Source organism: Dama dama, chromosome 18 (assembly GCF_033118175.1).
Source record: "Dama dama isolate Ldn47 chromosome 18, ASM3311817v1, whole genome shotgun sequence".
Classification (NCBI taxonomy): Eukaryota; Metazoa; Chordata; class Mammalia; order Artiodactyla; family Cervidae; genus Dama; species Dama dama.
The window spans coordinates 94,635,836-94,652,411 of NC_083698.1; the positions used below are offsets into that span (position 1 = coordinate 94,635,836).

The window sequence follows — 16,576 nt, forward strand, 5'->3', positions numbered from 1 at the left end:
CCTAAGAAGTGAATCTAGAGAACAGGATTATGGAAACATGTATCAGCAAGAAGATAAAACAGTATGTTTAGGTTACTATCAAAAATTCTTCCAGGTTCCTAGATCTTTGTATTCAGTTTTACTGGGGTTTAGGAACTCTGGGTTCTAAGTGTGTCTTTGAATTTGCTGGTTAATTTTAGATGAGTAAATTCTTCAATTGTTTTACATATTTAGAATATGAGTAGTCTTGTATTTGTGACATTTAGTTGTTTTTAAAAAATGTACGTTGGGTTCACAAAGATATTCTGTAGTTCCATTAAATTACTAATGATAAACTTGGAAATGCAGTTTTTCATAAATAGAATACAAGATTATTTTGTCTTGGGGGAAGTTAAATAAGAGTACTTAGTTTTGGTTCATATGTAGTCTACATTGGCTAGTTCATGTTGGCTTAAAGTTAAGCTATGCTTTATGTAAACTGTTGGCTTTTCCGTATTTCAGGTTGTCTTGTCAAAGTTTGTTAGGCAAATGGGCGACCTGTTGCCTCCAACTATTTATATTCCTTACTTGAAGATGCTGCAGGGATTGGCCAATGGGCCCCAGTGTGCCCACTACTGTTTCAGCCTGCTCAAAGTCAATGGGAGCAGTCATGGTAAGAAAAATCTAGATGTTTTCTAAGTTTGTCATGACATTCAGTATTCTTCTACCTATTAAAGCATATTGGTTATTTATGCTGGGTTCTACTGGGTGTATACATTATATTTACAACAGAAAAGCACACTGCTGGCTTTATGTATGATGATGCTTTGATTATGGTCTCAAAGAGGGGAGAGTGTTACCATTTGCTTTATAAAATACAGTACAGTTTAAGAAATGAGGGTTAATATGCATTTTCAAGAACACATCTGGTGCTCAAAGCAGGATATGTACCCTTGCCACATAAGTTTGATTTCTTTAGTTTCTCTTCAGAAGTCCTTGTTTTCTCAATTTCTGTTCTTAGTTTTTCTCTCAACTTTTCCCCAGTTTCTGCATTTAATTTTCAGATTTGAGTCTGGTTATACCAAAAAAAAAACATGTGTGCATCCCTCATTCAGTAGGTAAAGAATCTGCCTGCAGTGCAGGAGACCTGGGTTCGATTCTTGGGTTGGGGAGAGCTCCTGGAGAAGGAAATGGCAACCCACTCCAGTATTCTTGCCTGGAGAATCCCAGGGACAGAGAAGTCTGGTGGGCTCCAGCCCATGGGGTTGCAAGAGTAGGACACGACTTAGCAACTAAGCCACCAACCACACCAAAGATAGTGCAAAAGGGAAGAGAAAGAAATATTTATTAAACATCTGTCAGGTAGATTACTTTCAATTTTACATTTGAGGAAACAGGTTTAGCAAAGTGAAGTAATTTAGGGTCACAACGCATAGGCAACCCATGATTGGTAATTGAGATCTGCCTGACTCTAAGACTGGGGTTTTGACCATTTTGTTAAGGCTTCTTTGTCTTGTCTGCTAGGCTTTTCCTCTCAGTGCTTAGTATGTAATAGAGTACTGTAATCTGCAAATCAGGATTGTAGTTATCTCTCTCTTTGGAAATTTAATTTAAGCTCAACATTTGGGAACTGCTCATGGGAAAAGCAACCCTGAATAGTTATATGACAATACGGAGAAATGTCCTGAATTCGAAGTAGGTAACTGACATTCAGGGCTTCCTAGGTGACTCAGCAGTAAAGACTCTGCCTCCCAATGCAAGAGATGCAGAGGATGTGGGTTCAGTCCCTGGATCAGGAAGATCCCTTAGAGGAGGAAATGGCAATTCACTGTAGTATTCTTGCCTGGGAAATCCCATGGACAGAGGAGCCTGGTGGGCTGCAGTCCATGGGGTTGCCAAGCGTTGGCCATGACGGAGCACACACGAAGGGCAGGGCAACTGACATCCAAAGTAATTTACCTTTGTACTTGCATGGGCACCACCAGTCTTAGTCCCAGGGAAAAATTAATCCAGAGTTCCAGTTTACAGAGGGCTTCTAACCCATTTTCAACACACACCATATCTAGGACAAAGGCAAAGTGTATTGTTTTATGTTTACTTTCTCCCTCCATTTCCAGGCAAGTACTTAGACAGTTTTGAAAGGAAATTCTGTGCTGTGTTTCTTTCCAGTTGAAAATATCCAGGGAGCAGGTGGCAGTCCTGTTTCCTGGGAACATTTCTTTCACTCCTTGATGCTTTACCACGAGCACCTCCGGAAGGATCTTCCGAGCGCAGATAGTGTCCAGTACCGCCACCTGCCTTCACGCGGTATCACCCAGAAGGAGCAGGATGGGTTGATTGCTTTTCTGCAGCTGACATCTACCATCATTACTTGGGTAGGTAACCCACCCGCAGCGTGTGAGTACAGTGTAATTTTATTTGTATTCTAACACAGTGGCATTTTAAGGAGCCCCCAAGTTTTCTTACAATGCTTAAAGTTTATAAGCAATAAATTTAGCATTTATATTTGGCATTCTGTGCTTCTAAGTTCTTTGTTTCTTCACCTTTAAAGGGTGTGTGGTATTCCCTGCTTACTGCCAGAAGTGTGTATGAAAATCACAGCCTAATTGTGATGTTTGTATTTTTTGATGTTGAATTGTACGAGCTATTTATATATTTTGGGTATTAACCCCTTACTGGCCATTTCATTTACAGATATTTTCTCCTGTTCTGTATATGGGTGGTCTTCATTTTGCCAGTGGTTTACTTTGCTGTGCAAAAGCTTTTAAGTTTAATTAGGTCCCATTTGTTCTTCTGGTTGTTTCTGTTGTTCGCTAGCACAAAGCTAAGTTCCTTTGTCTGACATTCTCTCTGAAGAACAGGAATAGTGTCTTCTAACTTTATTGGTTTTTCCAAGAATGCTAAACACTATTCAAAGTCAAAACATAAAGTTTGTAATTATTTACTGTTGAATTAAATTGAAGTGATACTTGGTAGTGTGTGTGTGTGTGTGTGTGTATGTATGTCTATTTTTTTTCTCAGAAAAGGACAAGGTATTTTTCTCATTTATATATGACATTGTTCCAGAAAGGATTTAAAATGCCTAAGTAAGATTTATGTGACCCTGGAAGACTGTTTATCTCTGTTTGTATATTTTGTTTTCTAGTTTTAGAGCTGTAATTCAGTAAAGGCTATTTTTTTCCTCCATTTTTTTATATTAACTGAGCTTGTGATCTGGTTTGATCTACTTGTAGAGTTCAGGCATTTGCTTTGTTTTAGTATGTGTTAATTAAGCCTGTGAATACTCAGTGTAAGTGTTAGCAATTTAGATGATTTTACTGGTCATTTTCTTAGCTTTTAAACATGCGAAGCCTGTCTTGTTCTTTTTGTATTCAATTCGCAGAGTGAAAATGCCCGTTTGGCACTCTGTGAGCATCCCCAGTGGACCCCCGTGGTGGTGACCCTGGGCCTCCTGCAGTGCAGTATCCCTCCTGTGCTAAAGGCTGAACTACTGAAGACGCTTGCAGCGTTCGGAAAATCGCCTGAAATTGCTGCTTCTCTCTGGCAGTCGTTAGAATATACTCAGGTAGTACTGTGAGCTCTCTTACGTACACTACTCCAGTTTGGAAGTGAGTTTTGATACTCTTGTACAAGCAAGTGCATCCAGTTGAAACTTAAAGTACACCATGAACTTCCCAAATAGAAAGTTATGATTTTGGTACTGAGCATAACATCAGAAACTGATAGGCTTGGATTTTTCTCTTGGATCAGTTGACAACTTCACTGGGTTACTAGAGATTGGTTCTTCTCTTAAGACTTTGTTTTTCAGTGTGTGTAAGATTAATAAATGGACAGAATTCCTCAAGTCTGTCTTTGGGTATTAGCCTGCAGTAAGTGTTCAGAAGTCATCTGTATTCATTAAATGTGAGGGATGCCCAGTTTTCTTTTTTACTCCTTCCTTCTGGGACCCTGCCTGTCTTATAACAGTCAAGTAAAATGTCTTATCAACTATTACTTCTTTAGATATAAGCCCTATTGGAATTTTTATGTCAAGATGGGCTTATTCTATAAGTGATGGAGTGAAAAAAGGAAAATAAGAATGTGTTCTGTAGAGATATTTCTAGGAAAATGGTTAGGTGGAACATGCATTTGTCTTCAAAATAATATGACATAAGGGAGCCTGTGACTCTGACACATTGGTAGAAGCTACTGTTTGAAGCAGTATTCTAGTTGATTTCTAACATACGTGTCCTGAATATGTTAACGATACTTTATGAAAACGAATAAAGTTGGTATGTGCTGAGAGGCTGGGCCACTTTTCTTTTAGTATTGATACTTCATTTTTTTCATTCAGGAGCATGTCAGTACTTATTATTGTCCTAAGTGCTTCAGTTCAGTTCAGTCGTGTCTGACTCTCTGTGACCCTATGGACTGCAGCACGTCAGGCCTCCCTGTCCATCACCAACTCCTGGTGTTTACTCAGATTCATGTCCATTGAGTCAGTGATGCCATCCACCATCTCATCCTCTGTTGTCCCCTTCTTCTCCTGCCCCCAGTCCCTCCCAGCATCAGGGTCTTTTCCAATGAGTCAGCTCTTCGCATGAGGTGGCCAAAGTATTGGAATTTCAGCTTCAACATCAGTCCTTCCAATGAACACCCAGGACTGATTTCCTTTGGGATGGACTGGTTGGATCTCCTCGCAGTCCAAGGGACTCGTAAGAATCTTCTCCAACACCACAGTTCAAAAGCATCATTGCTTTGGTGCTCAGCTTTCTTTATAGTCCAACTCTCACATCCATACATGACTACTGGAAAAACCATAGCCTTGACCAGATGGACCTTTGTTGGCAAAGTAATGTCTCTGCTTTTTAATATGCTGTCTAGGTTGGTCATAACTTTCCTTCCAAGGAGTAAGCATCTTTTCATTTCATGGCTGCAGTCACCATCTACAGTGATTTTGGAGCCCCCCAAAATGAAGTCAGCCACTGTTTCCACAGTTCCCCCATCTATTTGCCATGAAGTGATGGGACCAGATGCCATGATCTTAGTTTTCTGAATGTTGAGCTTTAAGCCAACTTTTTCACTCTCGTCTTTCACTTTCATCAAGAGGCTTGTTAGTTCTTCACTTTCTGCCATAAGTGTGGTGTCATCTGCATATCCGAGGTTATTGATATTTCTCTGGGCAATCTTTTTTTTTTTTTTTTCCTGGGCAATCTTGATTCCAGCTTGTGCTTCATCCAGCCCAGCGTTTCTCATAATGTACTCTGCATAGAAGTTAAATAAGCACCATGACAATATACAGCTTTGTTGTACTCCTTTCCCTATTTGGAACCAGTCTGTTGTTCCATGTCAAGTTCTAACTGTTGCTTCCTGACCTGCATATAGGTTTCTCAAGAAGCAGGTCAGGTGGTCTGGTATTCCCATCTCTTTCAGAATTTTCCACAGTTTTTTGTGATCTACACAGTCAAAGGCTTTGGTATAGTCAATAAAACAGAAGTAGATGTTTTTCTGGAACTCTCTTGCTTTTTTGATGATCCAGTGAATGTTGGCCTGATTCCTCTGCCTTTTCTAAAAGGCAGTTTGGAAGTTGACGGTTCATGTATTGCTGAAGCCTGGCTTGGAGAATTTTGAGCATTACTTTGCTGCTGTGTTAGATGAGTATAATTATGCAGTGGTTTGAGCATTCTTTGGCATTGCCTTTCTTTGGGATTGGAATGAAAACTAACCTTTTCCAGTCCTGTGGCCACTGCTGAGATTTCCAAATTTGCTGGCATATTGAGTGTAGCACTTTCACAGCATCATCTTTCAGGATTTGAAGTAGCTCAACTGGAATTCCATCACTTCCACTAGCTTTGTTCGTAGTGATGCTTTCTAAGGCCCACTTGACTTCACATTCCAGGATGTCTGGCTCTAGGTGACTGATCACAGCATCGTGATTATCTGGGTTGTGAAGATCTTTTTTGTATGGTTTGTCTGTGTACTCTTGCCACCTCTTCTTAATATCTCCTGCTTCTGTTAGGTCCATACCATTTCTGTCCTTTATTGAGCCCATCTTTGCATGAAATGTTCCCCTGGTATCTCTAATTTTCTTGAAGAGATCTCTAGTCTTTCCCATTCTATAGTTTTCCTCTGTTTCTTTGCACTGATCACTGAGGAAGGCTTTCATATTTCCTTGCTGTTCTTTGGAACTCTGCATTCAAATGGGAATATCTTTCCTTTTCTCCTTTGCTTTTTGCTTCTCTTCTTTTCACAGCTATTGGTAAGGCCTCCTCAGACAGCCATTTTGCTTTTTTGCATTTCATTTTGTTGGGGATGGCCTCTATCCCTGTCTCCTGTACAATGTCAGGAATCTCCATCCATAGTTCATCAGACACTTTGTCTATCAGATCTAGTCCCTCAAATCTACTTCTCACTTCCACTGTGTAATCATATGGGATTTGATTTAGGTCATACCTGAATGGTCTAATGTTTTTCCCACTTTCTTCAATTTAAGTCTGAATTTGGCAATAAGGAGTTCATGATCTGAGCCACAGTCAGCTCCCGGTCTTGTTTTTGCTGAATGTATAGAGCTTCTCCATCTCTGGCTGCAAAGAATATAATCAATCTGATTTTGGCATTGACCAGTTGGTGATGTCCATGTGTAGAGTCTTCTCTTGTGTTGTTGGAAGAGGGTGTTTGCTATGACCAGTGCTTTCTCTTGGCAAAGCTCTGTTAGCTTTTGCCCTGCTTCATTCTGTACTCCAAGGCCAAATTTGCCTGTTACTCCAGGTGTTTCTTGGCTTCCTACTTTTGCATTCTAGTCCCCTATAATGAAAAGGACATCTTTTTTGGGTGTTAGTTCTAGAAAGTCTTGTAGGTCTTCATAGAACCCTTCAACTTCAGCTTCTTCAGCAATACTGGTCAGGGCATAAACTTGGATTACCGTGATATTGAATGGTTTGCCTTGGAAACGAACAAAGATCATTCTGTCGTTTTTGAAATTGCATCCAAGGACTGCATTTTAGACTCTTGTTGACTATGATGGCTACTCCATTTCTTCTAAGGGATTTTTGCCCACAGCAGTAGATATAATGGTCATCTGAGTTAAATTCACCCATTCCAGTCATTTTAGTTCACTGACACCTAAAATGTCAATGTTCACTCTTGCCATCTCCTATTTGACCATTTACCATGATTCATGGACCTAACATTCCAGGTTCCTATGCAATATTGCTCTTTACAGCATCGGACCTTGCTTCCATCATGAGTTACATCCACAACTGGGTGTTGTTTTTGCTCTGGCTCCATTCCTTCATTCTTTCTGGAGTTATTTCTCCACTGATCTCCAGTAGCATATTGGGCACCTACCGAACTGGGGAGTTCATCTTTCAGTGTCCTATCTTTTTGCCTTTTCATACTGTTCATGGGGTTCTCAAGGCAAGGATGCTGAAGTGGTTTGCCATTCCCTTCTCCCGTGGACCACATTCTGTCAGACCTAAGCGCTTAGTGCTTCTTTATACCTGAGATGATGTGTGATTGGGTTTGGACATTTCTGTCTTAGATAAGGCTAACTGACACTGAGTATAATTATATACCAGAGACTATTTATGCCTCCAGCACGGTCAGGACAGAACTTCTTAACCCAAAACTTCTGTTCACATAAGAGACCTGTTAACAAATTTACTTCTTGGTTTTTTGGTGCCAACAGTAGGGCTGGTTGTAAAAAATACTAGTGTCTTGAACATAAGTGAGATTTCATCCCATAGATCCTTTTAAGGTTTATTCCTAAAATATCTGAGAATAAATTTGTTGAAAACACATCTTGTGTGCACTTAAGAAATTACCAGTTTTCTGAAGCCCAGGTAATTGGAGGTTCTCCCTGAATGTGGACACAGTTGCTCATGAAAGTTCATGAGAGACTTATCAGTTGTCATTTCTGATTGACATTGTAAATTGGTGGGTGATGTATGAGACTATTATATTATTGCAAAGCCACTGATTTTCATTGATCAATGAGGAATGCTCCTAACATTGCATTCTTCTTCTTATTTTAAGATACTGCAGACTGTTCGGGTTCCAAGCCAGAGGCAAGCAATTGGTATTGAGGTAACATTTTCCTTTTAGTTTAAATTCTGTAGTCATGCATTCACATGATGAAAAGACTAAGAAAAATATATTCTTACCGTATTAAGTTTCTGTAGTTTTCAGATTTGATGTGTTTTCATTTGAGGGTTTTCTGTGTTGAAATGGTGATGAAACTTTATGAAAGAGATCAAAACACTTTTGGTTTCAGAGCTGGAAAAGAATGTTAGTGGCAGCCATCCAGACTGAAAGTTTGGTTTGAACTCAATTTAATTTGACTACTTGGGTCAGCCATGAAGTGCGAATTTACTTGTTTAAGTTTCTTTTTTCTCTCTGTGCCCCCTTCCTCTTTTTTTTAAAGAAACTTTTAAGATACCTGTTTTGAACTTTTGTATCTTTACCTCTGAATAAAAAAATCGTAGGGTCTTTGTGGGTCTTTGGGTGTGATATTATACCACTGGTAATGAGTTAATGTCTGAAAAATGCTTTGCACTTTAAAGCTAGTGGTTTTATGTTACTGAACTTCCTTTATTTTTCTTTGGAAGGTGGAACTAAATGAAATAGAATCCCGGTGTGAAGAATACCCTTTAACTCGTGCCTTTTGCCAGTTAATTAGCACCCTGGTGGAGAGCTCCTTTCCTTCTAATTTGGGTGCTGGGCTGCGGCCCCCCGGTTTTGACCCTTATTTGCAGTTCCTGCGAGATTCCGTGTTTCTCCGATTCCGTACAAGGGCTTACCGGAGAGCAGCTGAAAAGGTTATGTTCAGAGAAAAACTTTTGTCTCCTTATGTATTTTATTGCTGTTTTTCTTTTATTTGAGGTATGAGATGCTATAAATTCATTTTAGCTTTTGAAAGTAAAATCTATGGTCTTAAACTGACATATCCATGGTCTGATTGGTTTAAATGTATTAAAAAATACATTCAGGCATTAAAACCAGAGCACTGACTCTTTAGTGATTAGTAATTTAATTGATTTATAACAGAGAAGCACACTGCTGGCTTTATGTATGATGATGCTTTGATTATGGTCTCAAAGAGGGGTGAGTGTTACTATTTGCTTTATAAAATACAGTACAGTTTAAGAAATGAGGTTTAATATGCATTTTCAAGAATATATCTGGTGTTCAAAGCAGGATATGTTCCCTTGCCACATAAGTTTGATTTCTTTAGTTTCTCTTCAGAAGTCCTTGTTTTCTCAATTTCTGTTCTTAGTTTTTCTCTCAACTTTTTCCCAGTTTCCTCACTTAATTTTCAGATTTGAGTCTGGTTATACCAAAAAAAAAAGTGTGCGTCCCTCATAGCTCAGTCGGTAAAGAATCTGCCTGTAGTGCAGGAGACCCAGGTTTTGTTCTTGAGTTGGGGAGATCTCCTGGAGAAGGAAATGGCAACCCACTCCAGTATTCTTGACTGGAGAATCCCACAGAGAGAGGAGCCTCGTGTTCTACAGTCCATGGGGTCACACGAGTAGGACATGACTTAACTACTAAACCACCAACCACCACCACCAATTTAATTGATATGAAGTCATAGTCATTAAATCTTTAATTGAACAAATTTTGACCAAATCGAACCAAAAATGATATACCTTTGGCAGTTGGAAGCACACTATCCTTTATTGGGATGATTTAGCTAGGGTTGAAATAAGTTTTAACTTGCACACCATTTAATATTGGTTAGTAAGTAGCACTTCTTTGTTGTGGAGTCTTGGCTTAGTGGGAAGGCATATTGTGATTCATCAGATATGTAAGCCTTGGAGAGAGGCCAAGGGAACACTGATGTTTATGCTCATATTTGCTCTGGTTGTAGTACATTCACAACTGAGCTTTTGTATATATCATCTTATGTAATTATAATATTACTGCAAGGCAGGTACTATTAACATTCCCATTTTACAGATGGAGGCTTAGCAAAGTTAAGGAACTTGCCTAAGGTCCAGGACCAGGATTTGAACCTAGGACTCTGATTCCAGATCCAAGCTCATAACCACTAAGCTATGTAAGAGACCCTTTCAGGTTCTGACTTAATTCACTTTAGTCTATAATACTGTTTATTGGTTCACAGAATACCCTTGCGGACAGAATACCTTATAGGGACATTTCTAATTTATTTTATAGTTTGGTGTTTTTGAACCTGTTGGGTTTATTTGTTGTTGTATTAATGATTATAAAATAATTTAGTTCATGCTACTTTGGGAAATTAGGAAAATATAGAAAAATATGTGAAGAAATTACATCACCCATAATCTTGTTGCTAAAGGAAGGGATAACTGCTTTTATTCTTTTTCCTTTGCATATCTACTTAAATTGAGATAATTAGTGGCATTAGCTTATATCCCTTTTTGGCCACTAAACATAGTATTATGAGGATTTTTTTCATGCTATTAAAGATTCTTTGAGAAGAGTCTTTTTAATGACTGCATAATCATTACTTGTATCTGGTATAGCTTATTTTTCATTGCTATATTATCAGACATAGTTTGTTTCTAATATTTAGTCCCAGATAGCTGAGGTTTATTTTTTGTCAGTTGCTTTATAAGTTTTGCTTCTCATGTGGTTAAAAATCGATGCCAACAGGGGTGTATGTTTTACTAAAGGCCTAGTATTATCTTATTAACATGTATTTCCTTATTGGATTAAAGCATTAATAGCAGTCATGCCTCATTAATAAAAGTCATTTCAGATGGATAATGGATGCTAACAATTGCAGTCTCTTCAGCAAAATGTTCTGATACTTTTTGGCATTTCTTTTAATTATCTTACTTGCTTTTTCTTAAAAAGGTCAGTGTGACCTAAGGGTTTAGAGCTTTAGTCAGCCACTCTTTTTCTGTGCTTATTATTTTTCACTCGTGCATTTTTATATTTCTAGCACTGCTGCTCTTCCAGCTACCAATGATTTCCTAACATATTACCCTAAGAAAATTTCCCTCAGTTTTGGGAATTTATTTCACTAGAAGGTCTTTTTTAGGTTTAATTTGTGTTATTGTATTTTAGAACACTAACTTGTCACAAAAACAGTGCTTTGCATTGAAATAAATAAATATAAACAGTGTTTGAGGCAGCATATATATTTAGTAAACCTAAAGTCCATTATCATGTGGTGATAAACATTTTTTATTTAAATAAATGATTTTGAAAAATTTAGAAAATAGAGAGAAATGAGTAATTAAATAAGATAAATTAAAATTAAGATTGTCATAGTCCTAGTTTTAAAAATCAGCTTTGATAAAATTATATGCAGTGGAAATAATGACTAAAGTAATAATCTTAAAAACCACCGTCTACAGTTACTAGACTCAGCCTTATTAAAATTTTATGTAGTAGATTTTTTTAAACAGAGTTTAATTTTACTGTCTGTACAGTTATGTCTGTACAATATATTTTCCCTTTGGCATAAATATTTTTCCTTGGTGTTACATAGCTTTTAAAAACATTTTAAACAAAGAGGTGAAGATGAGGTCATTTGGAGGAGGTCTACCAGTGATTCTTAACTTTGGCTAGAGCCATGAACCAGCTCTAGGAATTAGAAGTGCAGGGCTGGACCTTCAGCACTTTGGCTGCCAAGCTTTATGGTCTGTGGAAATCATTCAGTGCTCTGAGCTTTACTTGCTTCACCTGCACAATAAGAGTTGATGAGATATTTTCTCAGATCCTGTCCAGCTGAGATCCTTAGAGAAACTGAATGTTTGATGTTTTTGGAGAAGTGTTCAAACGTGATGGTTTTTCATTATAAATTGAACTAGATTTATGAACTAAATTTATTTATAAATTTTAATTTATAAATGGAACTCTGTATGGCTAGATATTGGGTGCTTTAGATTTGTTAACAGAGCTCAAATATCTGCTGTAGAAATGTTTCTTTTTTAGAAATGTTTCTTTTACTAATTCTTTTATACCTGTTTTACCTTGAAAAACTAGCCAGTCCACTGTCCTTAGCAAAACAAAGCAGAATGAATTGGGCGTTCTGTATTGCTTCGAATAAACAAAGTAGAAAAGGGACTTCACACATTTTCTGGAGGAAAGTTAGAGGGGTGAAAAACTTACCCAATCTATCACCGTGAACTGTTACTGTTACTGAAATATTTGTGTCTTTCTGTAGTGGGAAGTTGCTGAGGTTGTTTTGGAGGTGTTTTATAAATTACTCAGAGATTATGAACCTCAACTTGAAGATTTTGTGGATCAGTTTGTGGAACTACAAGGTAATTTAATTCTGTCACTTTCAAAGTGTCAGCTATTTATAAACCTATTTATAATTTATAAATTACTATGCATAAGATGTAAATTACTTCTGGCTATAAACTAAATTATAATTTTATATGTTTTGTTACATTGTTTTAGTCATTTTGATTGTTCTAAGCAAGAGAGAATAAAGTAAAAATTTCACGGAATGAAAGAGTAAGAACATTGCCTATAGATTAAGGAGTTAGATGTCAGCGCAACGTGTGAACCATTGTGTGCACATCAGTCCTTTCGGAAATAACCATTGTGTATAGTTTGTGTCACTGTCTCTAAATTGAAGCTTGCTTCATTTGTTTAGATACTATTTAATTCACAAATCTCATGCTTCATAAAAAGGGTGTGACAAAAGTACTAATTCACCATCTCTTGGACTATGTTATGTTCTATTTAGGAGAAGAAATCATAGCCTATAAGCCACCAGGATTTAGTCTGATGTATCACCTTCTGAATGAGTCACCGATGCTGGAGCTTGCCCTTAGTTTACTGGAGGAAGGTGTTAAACAGCTGGATACCTATGCTCCTTTCCCTGGTATGTGCCTGACTGTCTTCATAGCTTGAAAACAGTTTTGCTGTTTTTGTCATGTGTAAACTGAAGCTTTGAAGTAGATGACATCTTAACTTCCTTTCGCCGTAAGATTTTCTCTGTGTCTACAGTATTGTTTTAGTGAGTCATACCATCAAAGTAAATTAAAAGTGAGAGCTGACTGAAATACAGAGACTCTCATTATAACTGTCTTATTGCAGGGTCTTTGGTAGGTAATCATAGTTATCTCTTACAACTTTAACATCTCTAAATTTAAAGTACTTTTTGTTTCATTTTCTCCATAGTATTTGTAAAAGCACTTACTATAGTGCGTGGTACATGGTGTTCAATAAATTTCATTTACTATTGCTATAAGTTATTATTATTTATTAAGTGCTTACTGTGCATTTGGCAATTTTAAAAGCTCATTACATGTATTAATGTATTTAACCTGTATGAAAGACCTGTGCGGTAGATGATATTATTTCCATTTAATGAATAAGGAAATTGATGCATGAAGGCGTTTCACATCTTTCTCCAGGGTCAAGGATGTGATTTGAGCTTAGGTAATTTGACTCCAGAGCCCGTGAGTTTTAAGTTTGAATGGTGGCACTATATGTAGCCCTTGTTTATATTTGCCTCTTTATTTTCCAAATTTTCCACGGTGGTTATGTATTATTCTAAATCAGCTTCTCAGCCTCAGCACCACTGGCATATTTGGCAGAATAATTCTTTAATGTGGAGGCTTTCCTGTGTGTTGTAGACCTCTACCCACTAGATGCCTGTACTGCATCCCTTGCTGTGACAATCAAAAGTCTCCAGGTATTGCCAGATGTCCTCTGGGGCCAGACTCACTCCCATCTGAGAACTCTGCTCTAAATAATTAGGGAAAGAATGCAGGAAAAAATACTGAGAAGCCATTGTATTAAATTAATCTGAGTCACAAAAGTACAGTGACTTGTCTGAGTGAGCAGTTCTGTGAAGTTACTGCTAAAGGTTTGAAAACTTGAGGACTTTTTGAATCTGGAACTCACCCTTTATCTTGTTTTCCTGAGAATTGATTCTGAGTTTCTAAGATTCATGTGGAACTTTCTAACTTTGATTTTGCTCTGTAGGAAAGAAGCACCTGGAGAAAGCAGTGCAGCATTGCCTTGCGCTTCTCAATCTTACTCTGCAGAAGGAAAACCTCTTCATGGATCTGCTGAGAGAGAGTCAGCTGGCTCTGATCGTCTCTCCGTTAGAACAGCTATTGCAGGGAATCAATCCCAGAACCAAGAAGGCGGATAATGTGGTGAACATTGCCAGGTGAGTTCCGTGTGTAGGTAGAGAAGTGACAATGTGAGTCAGATGGCATTCTGACTTTGATGTCCAAATCTGATCAGATCCATAAGGCATCACTGAAGCATTTTTTTTTGTTTCATTTTATTATTGTCGTCTTTTGCGGCTCCGATTTTAATGACTCTGGACCTTGTAATTTCTTTTTCTTCTTTCTAATTTATTTTCTGCCCTAAATATTTCAAAGTATAAAATGACATAATATTGTCTCCTGTAGGGAAGTTGGATGTTTGGAGAATATAGGGCTGGGGAGCAAACTTTTCACTGTGTGTGTTTGAGCCTCTGGTGGTTTGCTGGCAATGCTTAGTATTCTGTAAATGGTGGGCACATCATCCCAGTCTCTGCCTTCAGCTTTACGTCATGGCGTTCTCCCTGAGTGTGTGGCTATGTCTACTTTTCCCTTTTTTATAAGGCTGTCAGTCGTTGAATTAGGGCTGTCCCCAGTGGTCTCATCTTTACTTGGTTAATTATATCTTCAAAGACTCTATTTCCAAATAAGATCATTCTGGGTTTGGCTGTCAACATGTGAATTTTGGGGAAACACGATTCAACCCATAACAAGGTTGCTCAGTCACTTCAGTCGTGTCTGACCCTTTGTGACTCTGAACTGTAGCCTGCCAGGCTCCTCTGTCCATGGGATTCTCCAGGCAAGAATACTGGAGTGGGCTGCCATGCCCTCCTCCAGGGGTTCTTCCCAACCCAGGGATTGAACCCCAGTCTCCTGTGTCTCCTGCATTGCAGGCAGATTCTTTACCACTGAGCCACCGGTGAAGCCTCCGTAACAGGTTACATCTAGTTATTGACAGAAGGGGAACCTTGTCTAACTTACCGAAGTGCGGTGTGGGTAGGAGAGCCCGGCCTGCGAATGTTCTGTAGTGATTATAGTAAGAAGCAAAAATTTCATCACGTTGTTCCCCAAATGTTTTCTTGTTTTAAAGATACCTGTATCATGGCAATACTAATCCAGAATTGGCTTTTGAAAGTGCCAAGATCCTCTGCTGTATCTCTTGCAATTCCAATATTCAGATAAAATTGGTTGGAGATTTCACACATGACCAGGTAACTGATTTTGTTATTGCTTTTCTTGCTATTTTTTTGGTACGTCCAGAATACATCTTATTCTTGTATGTGGGAAAATTCTGAGAGTAAGTATATTTGTATATGATGGATAAAAGCCTACCCATGTACTGGACTATGATTTGTGTTTGATGACAATACCGTTCTCTTAATACGTATATGATAGTATGTGGTTATACTCTTTATTATAGTATGTAACTGTATGGCCTAATGAGAGCATTTAATGCGCTACTACAAACACATGAAAGGGATGATTAGGTTTGTAAGTGCACCTTCTGTTTGTTTTTTGCATCCTTGTTTCACTCTTCCTCAGTTGCCTCTGTGCTGAGTGAGCCTCTGCTATTCTGATTTCACTGATGTGAGTTGTCTGCTTCTGTGGGTTTTTGGTTGTTGTTTGCTGTTGTTGTTTAGTTGCTAACTCATGTCCTGTGGACTTGTGACCCTGTGGACTGTAGCATGCCTGACTCTTCTGTACATAGGATTTCCCAGGCAAAAATATTGGGAGTGAGTTGCCATTTCTTTCTCTAGGGGATCTCCCACTACACAGGGGTGGAACCTGTGTCTCCTCCATTGGCAGTCAGATTCCTTACCGCTGAGCTACCAGGGAAGCCTCTGTGGCTTTTTGGTGACCCACAATTGTGTCACTTCATTTGATACACTGTAGAGTATTTTAGATGTTTTCTTCTTTTAGTCTGGTTCTCTTTCTATTGACTGAATAGCTATAATTGGAGAATCTATTATTTTTCTTTCTCTTTATAGACATTCCTCACCTTGTATATTTTATGCTGGAAATCACTGCTCTAGTTAGTTGAAGAATATTATTGGGTTTTGGTATTTTGAAACAGGGACTCTTCTGGCATTTTGGGTGGGACAGATCTTCGTTTTAGTGTAACTGTCTCTTAAATTGCAGGACTCTTAGCATCCCTGGTCCCCTGCCACTGTCTTTGAGTAGCCGTCTCTGGTCCTGAAGACTCAAAATGCTCTCATATAATTCTAAGGGCCTTTTAGAGTGGCAGTACCACCCAGGTTGAGAATCACTATTTATTGTAAATTTTAGATGTGTAATCTGGTTTTTGGATAAGCTCATGAAACCACATAATTAATTAGAGGACTTTGGATGCAGATTTTCAGTTCATTGGTATTCATTTGAGTTTGAATTATTACCAGTTTTAGTATCCTGCTAGAGTTCTTAAGGGCTTCCCAGGTGGCTCAGTGGTAAAGAATATGCCTGCCAAGCAGGAGACACGGGTTTGATCCCTGGGGAGAGTACCATGGACAGAGTAGCCTGTAGGGCTATAGTCTATGAGGTTGCAAAGAGTTGGACACAACTTAGCATATACACACATACACACACACACATAGAGTTTTTAAAAGAGATAGAGTCGTATCTAATTTCTCAGCCCAGAA

The 16,576-nt window shown here is 38.4% G+C and overlaps 1 protein-coding gene across 2 annotated transcripts in view; it reads left to right on the forward strand.

Annotated features, from left to right (window-relative positions):
- NUP205 (nucleoporin 205) overlaps positions 1-16,576 on the forward strand; it is a 98,469-nt gene that overhangs the window by 22,959 nt on the left and 58,934 nt on the right. For both annotated transcript variants that reach the window (XM_061165875.1, XM_061165873.1), the window contains exons 11-19: positions 481-631; positions 2,128-2,333; positions 3,341-3,523; positions 7,972-8,022; positions 8,544-8,753; positions 12,095-12,194; positions 12,626-12,763; positions 13,873-14,062; positions 15,031-15,151. In XM_061165875.1, the coding sequence (XP_061021858.1) occupies positions 481-631; positions 2,128-2,333; positions 3,341-3,523; positions 7,972-8,022; positions 8,544-8,753; positions 12,095-12,194; positions 12,626-12,763; positions 13,873-14,062; positions 15,031-15,151 (1,350 nt within the window). The remainder of the gene's footprint in view (positions 1-480; positions 632-2,127; positions 2,334-3,340; positions 3,524-7,971; positions 8,023-8,543; positions 8,754-12,094; positions 12,195-12,625; positions 12,764-13,872; positions 14,063-15,030; positions 15,152-16,576) is intronic.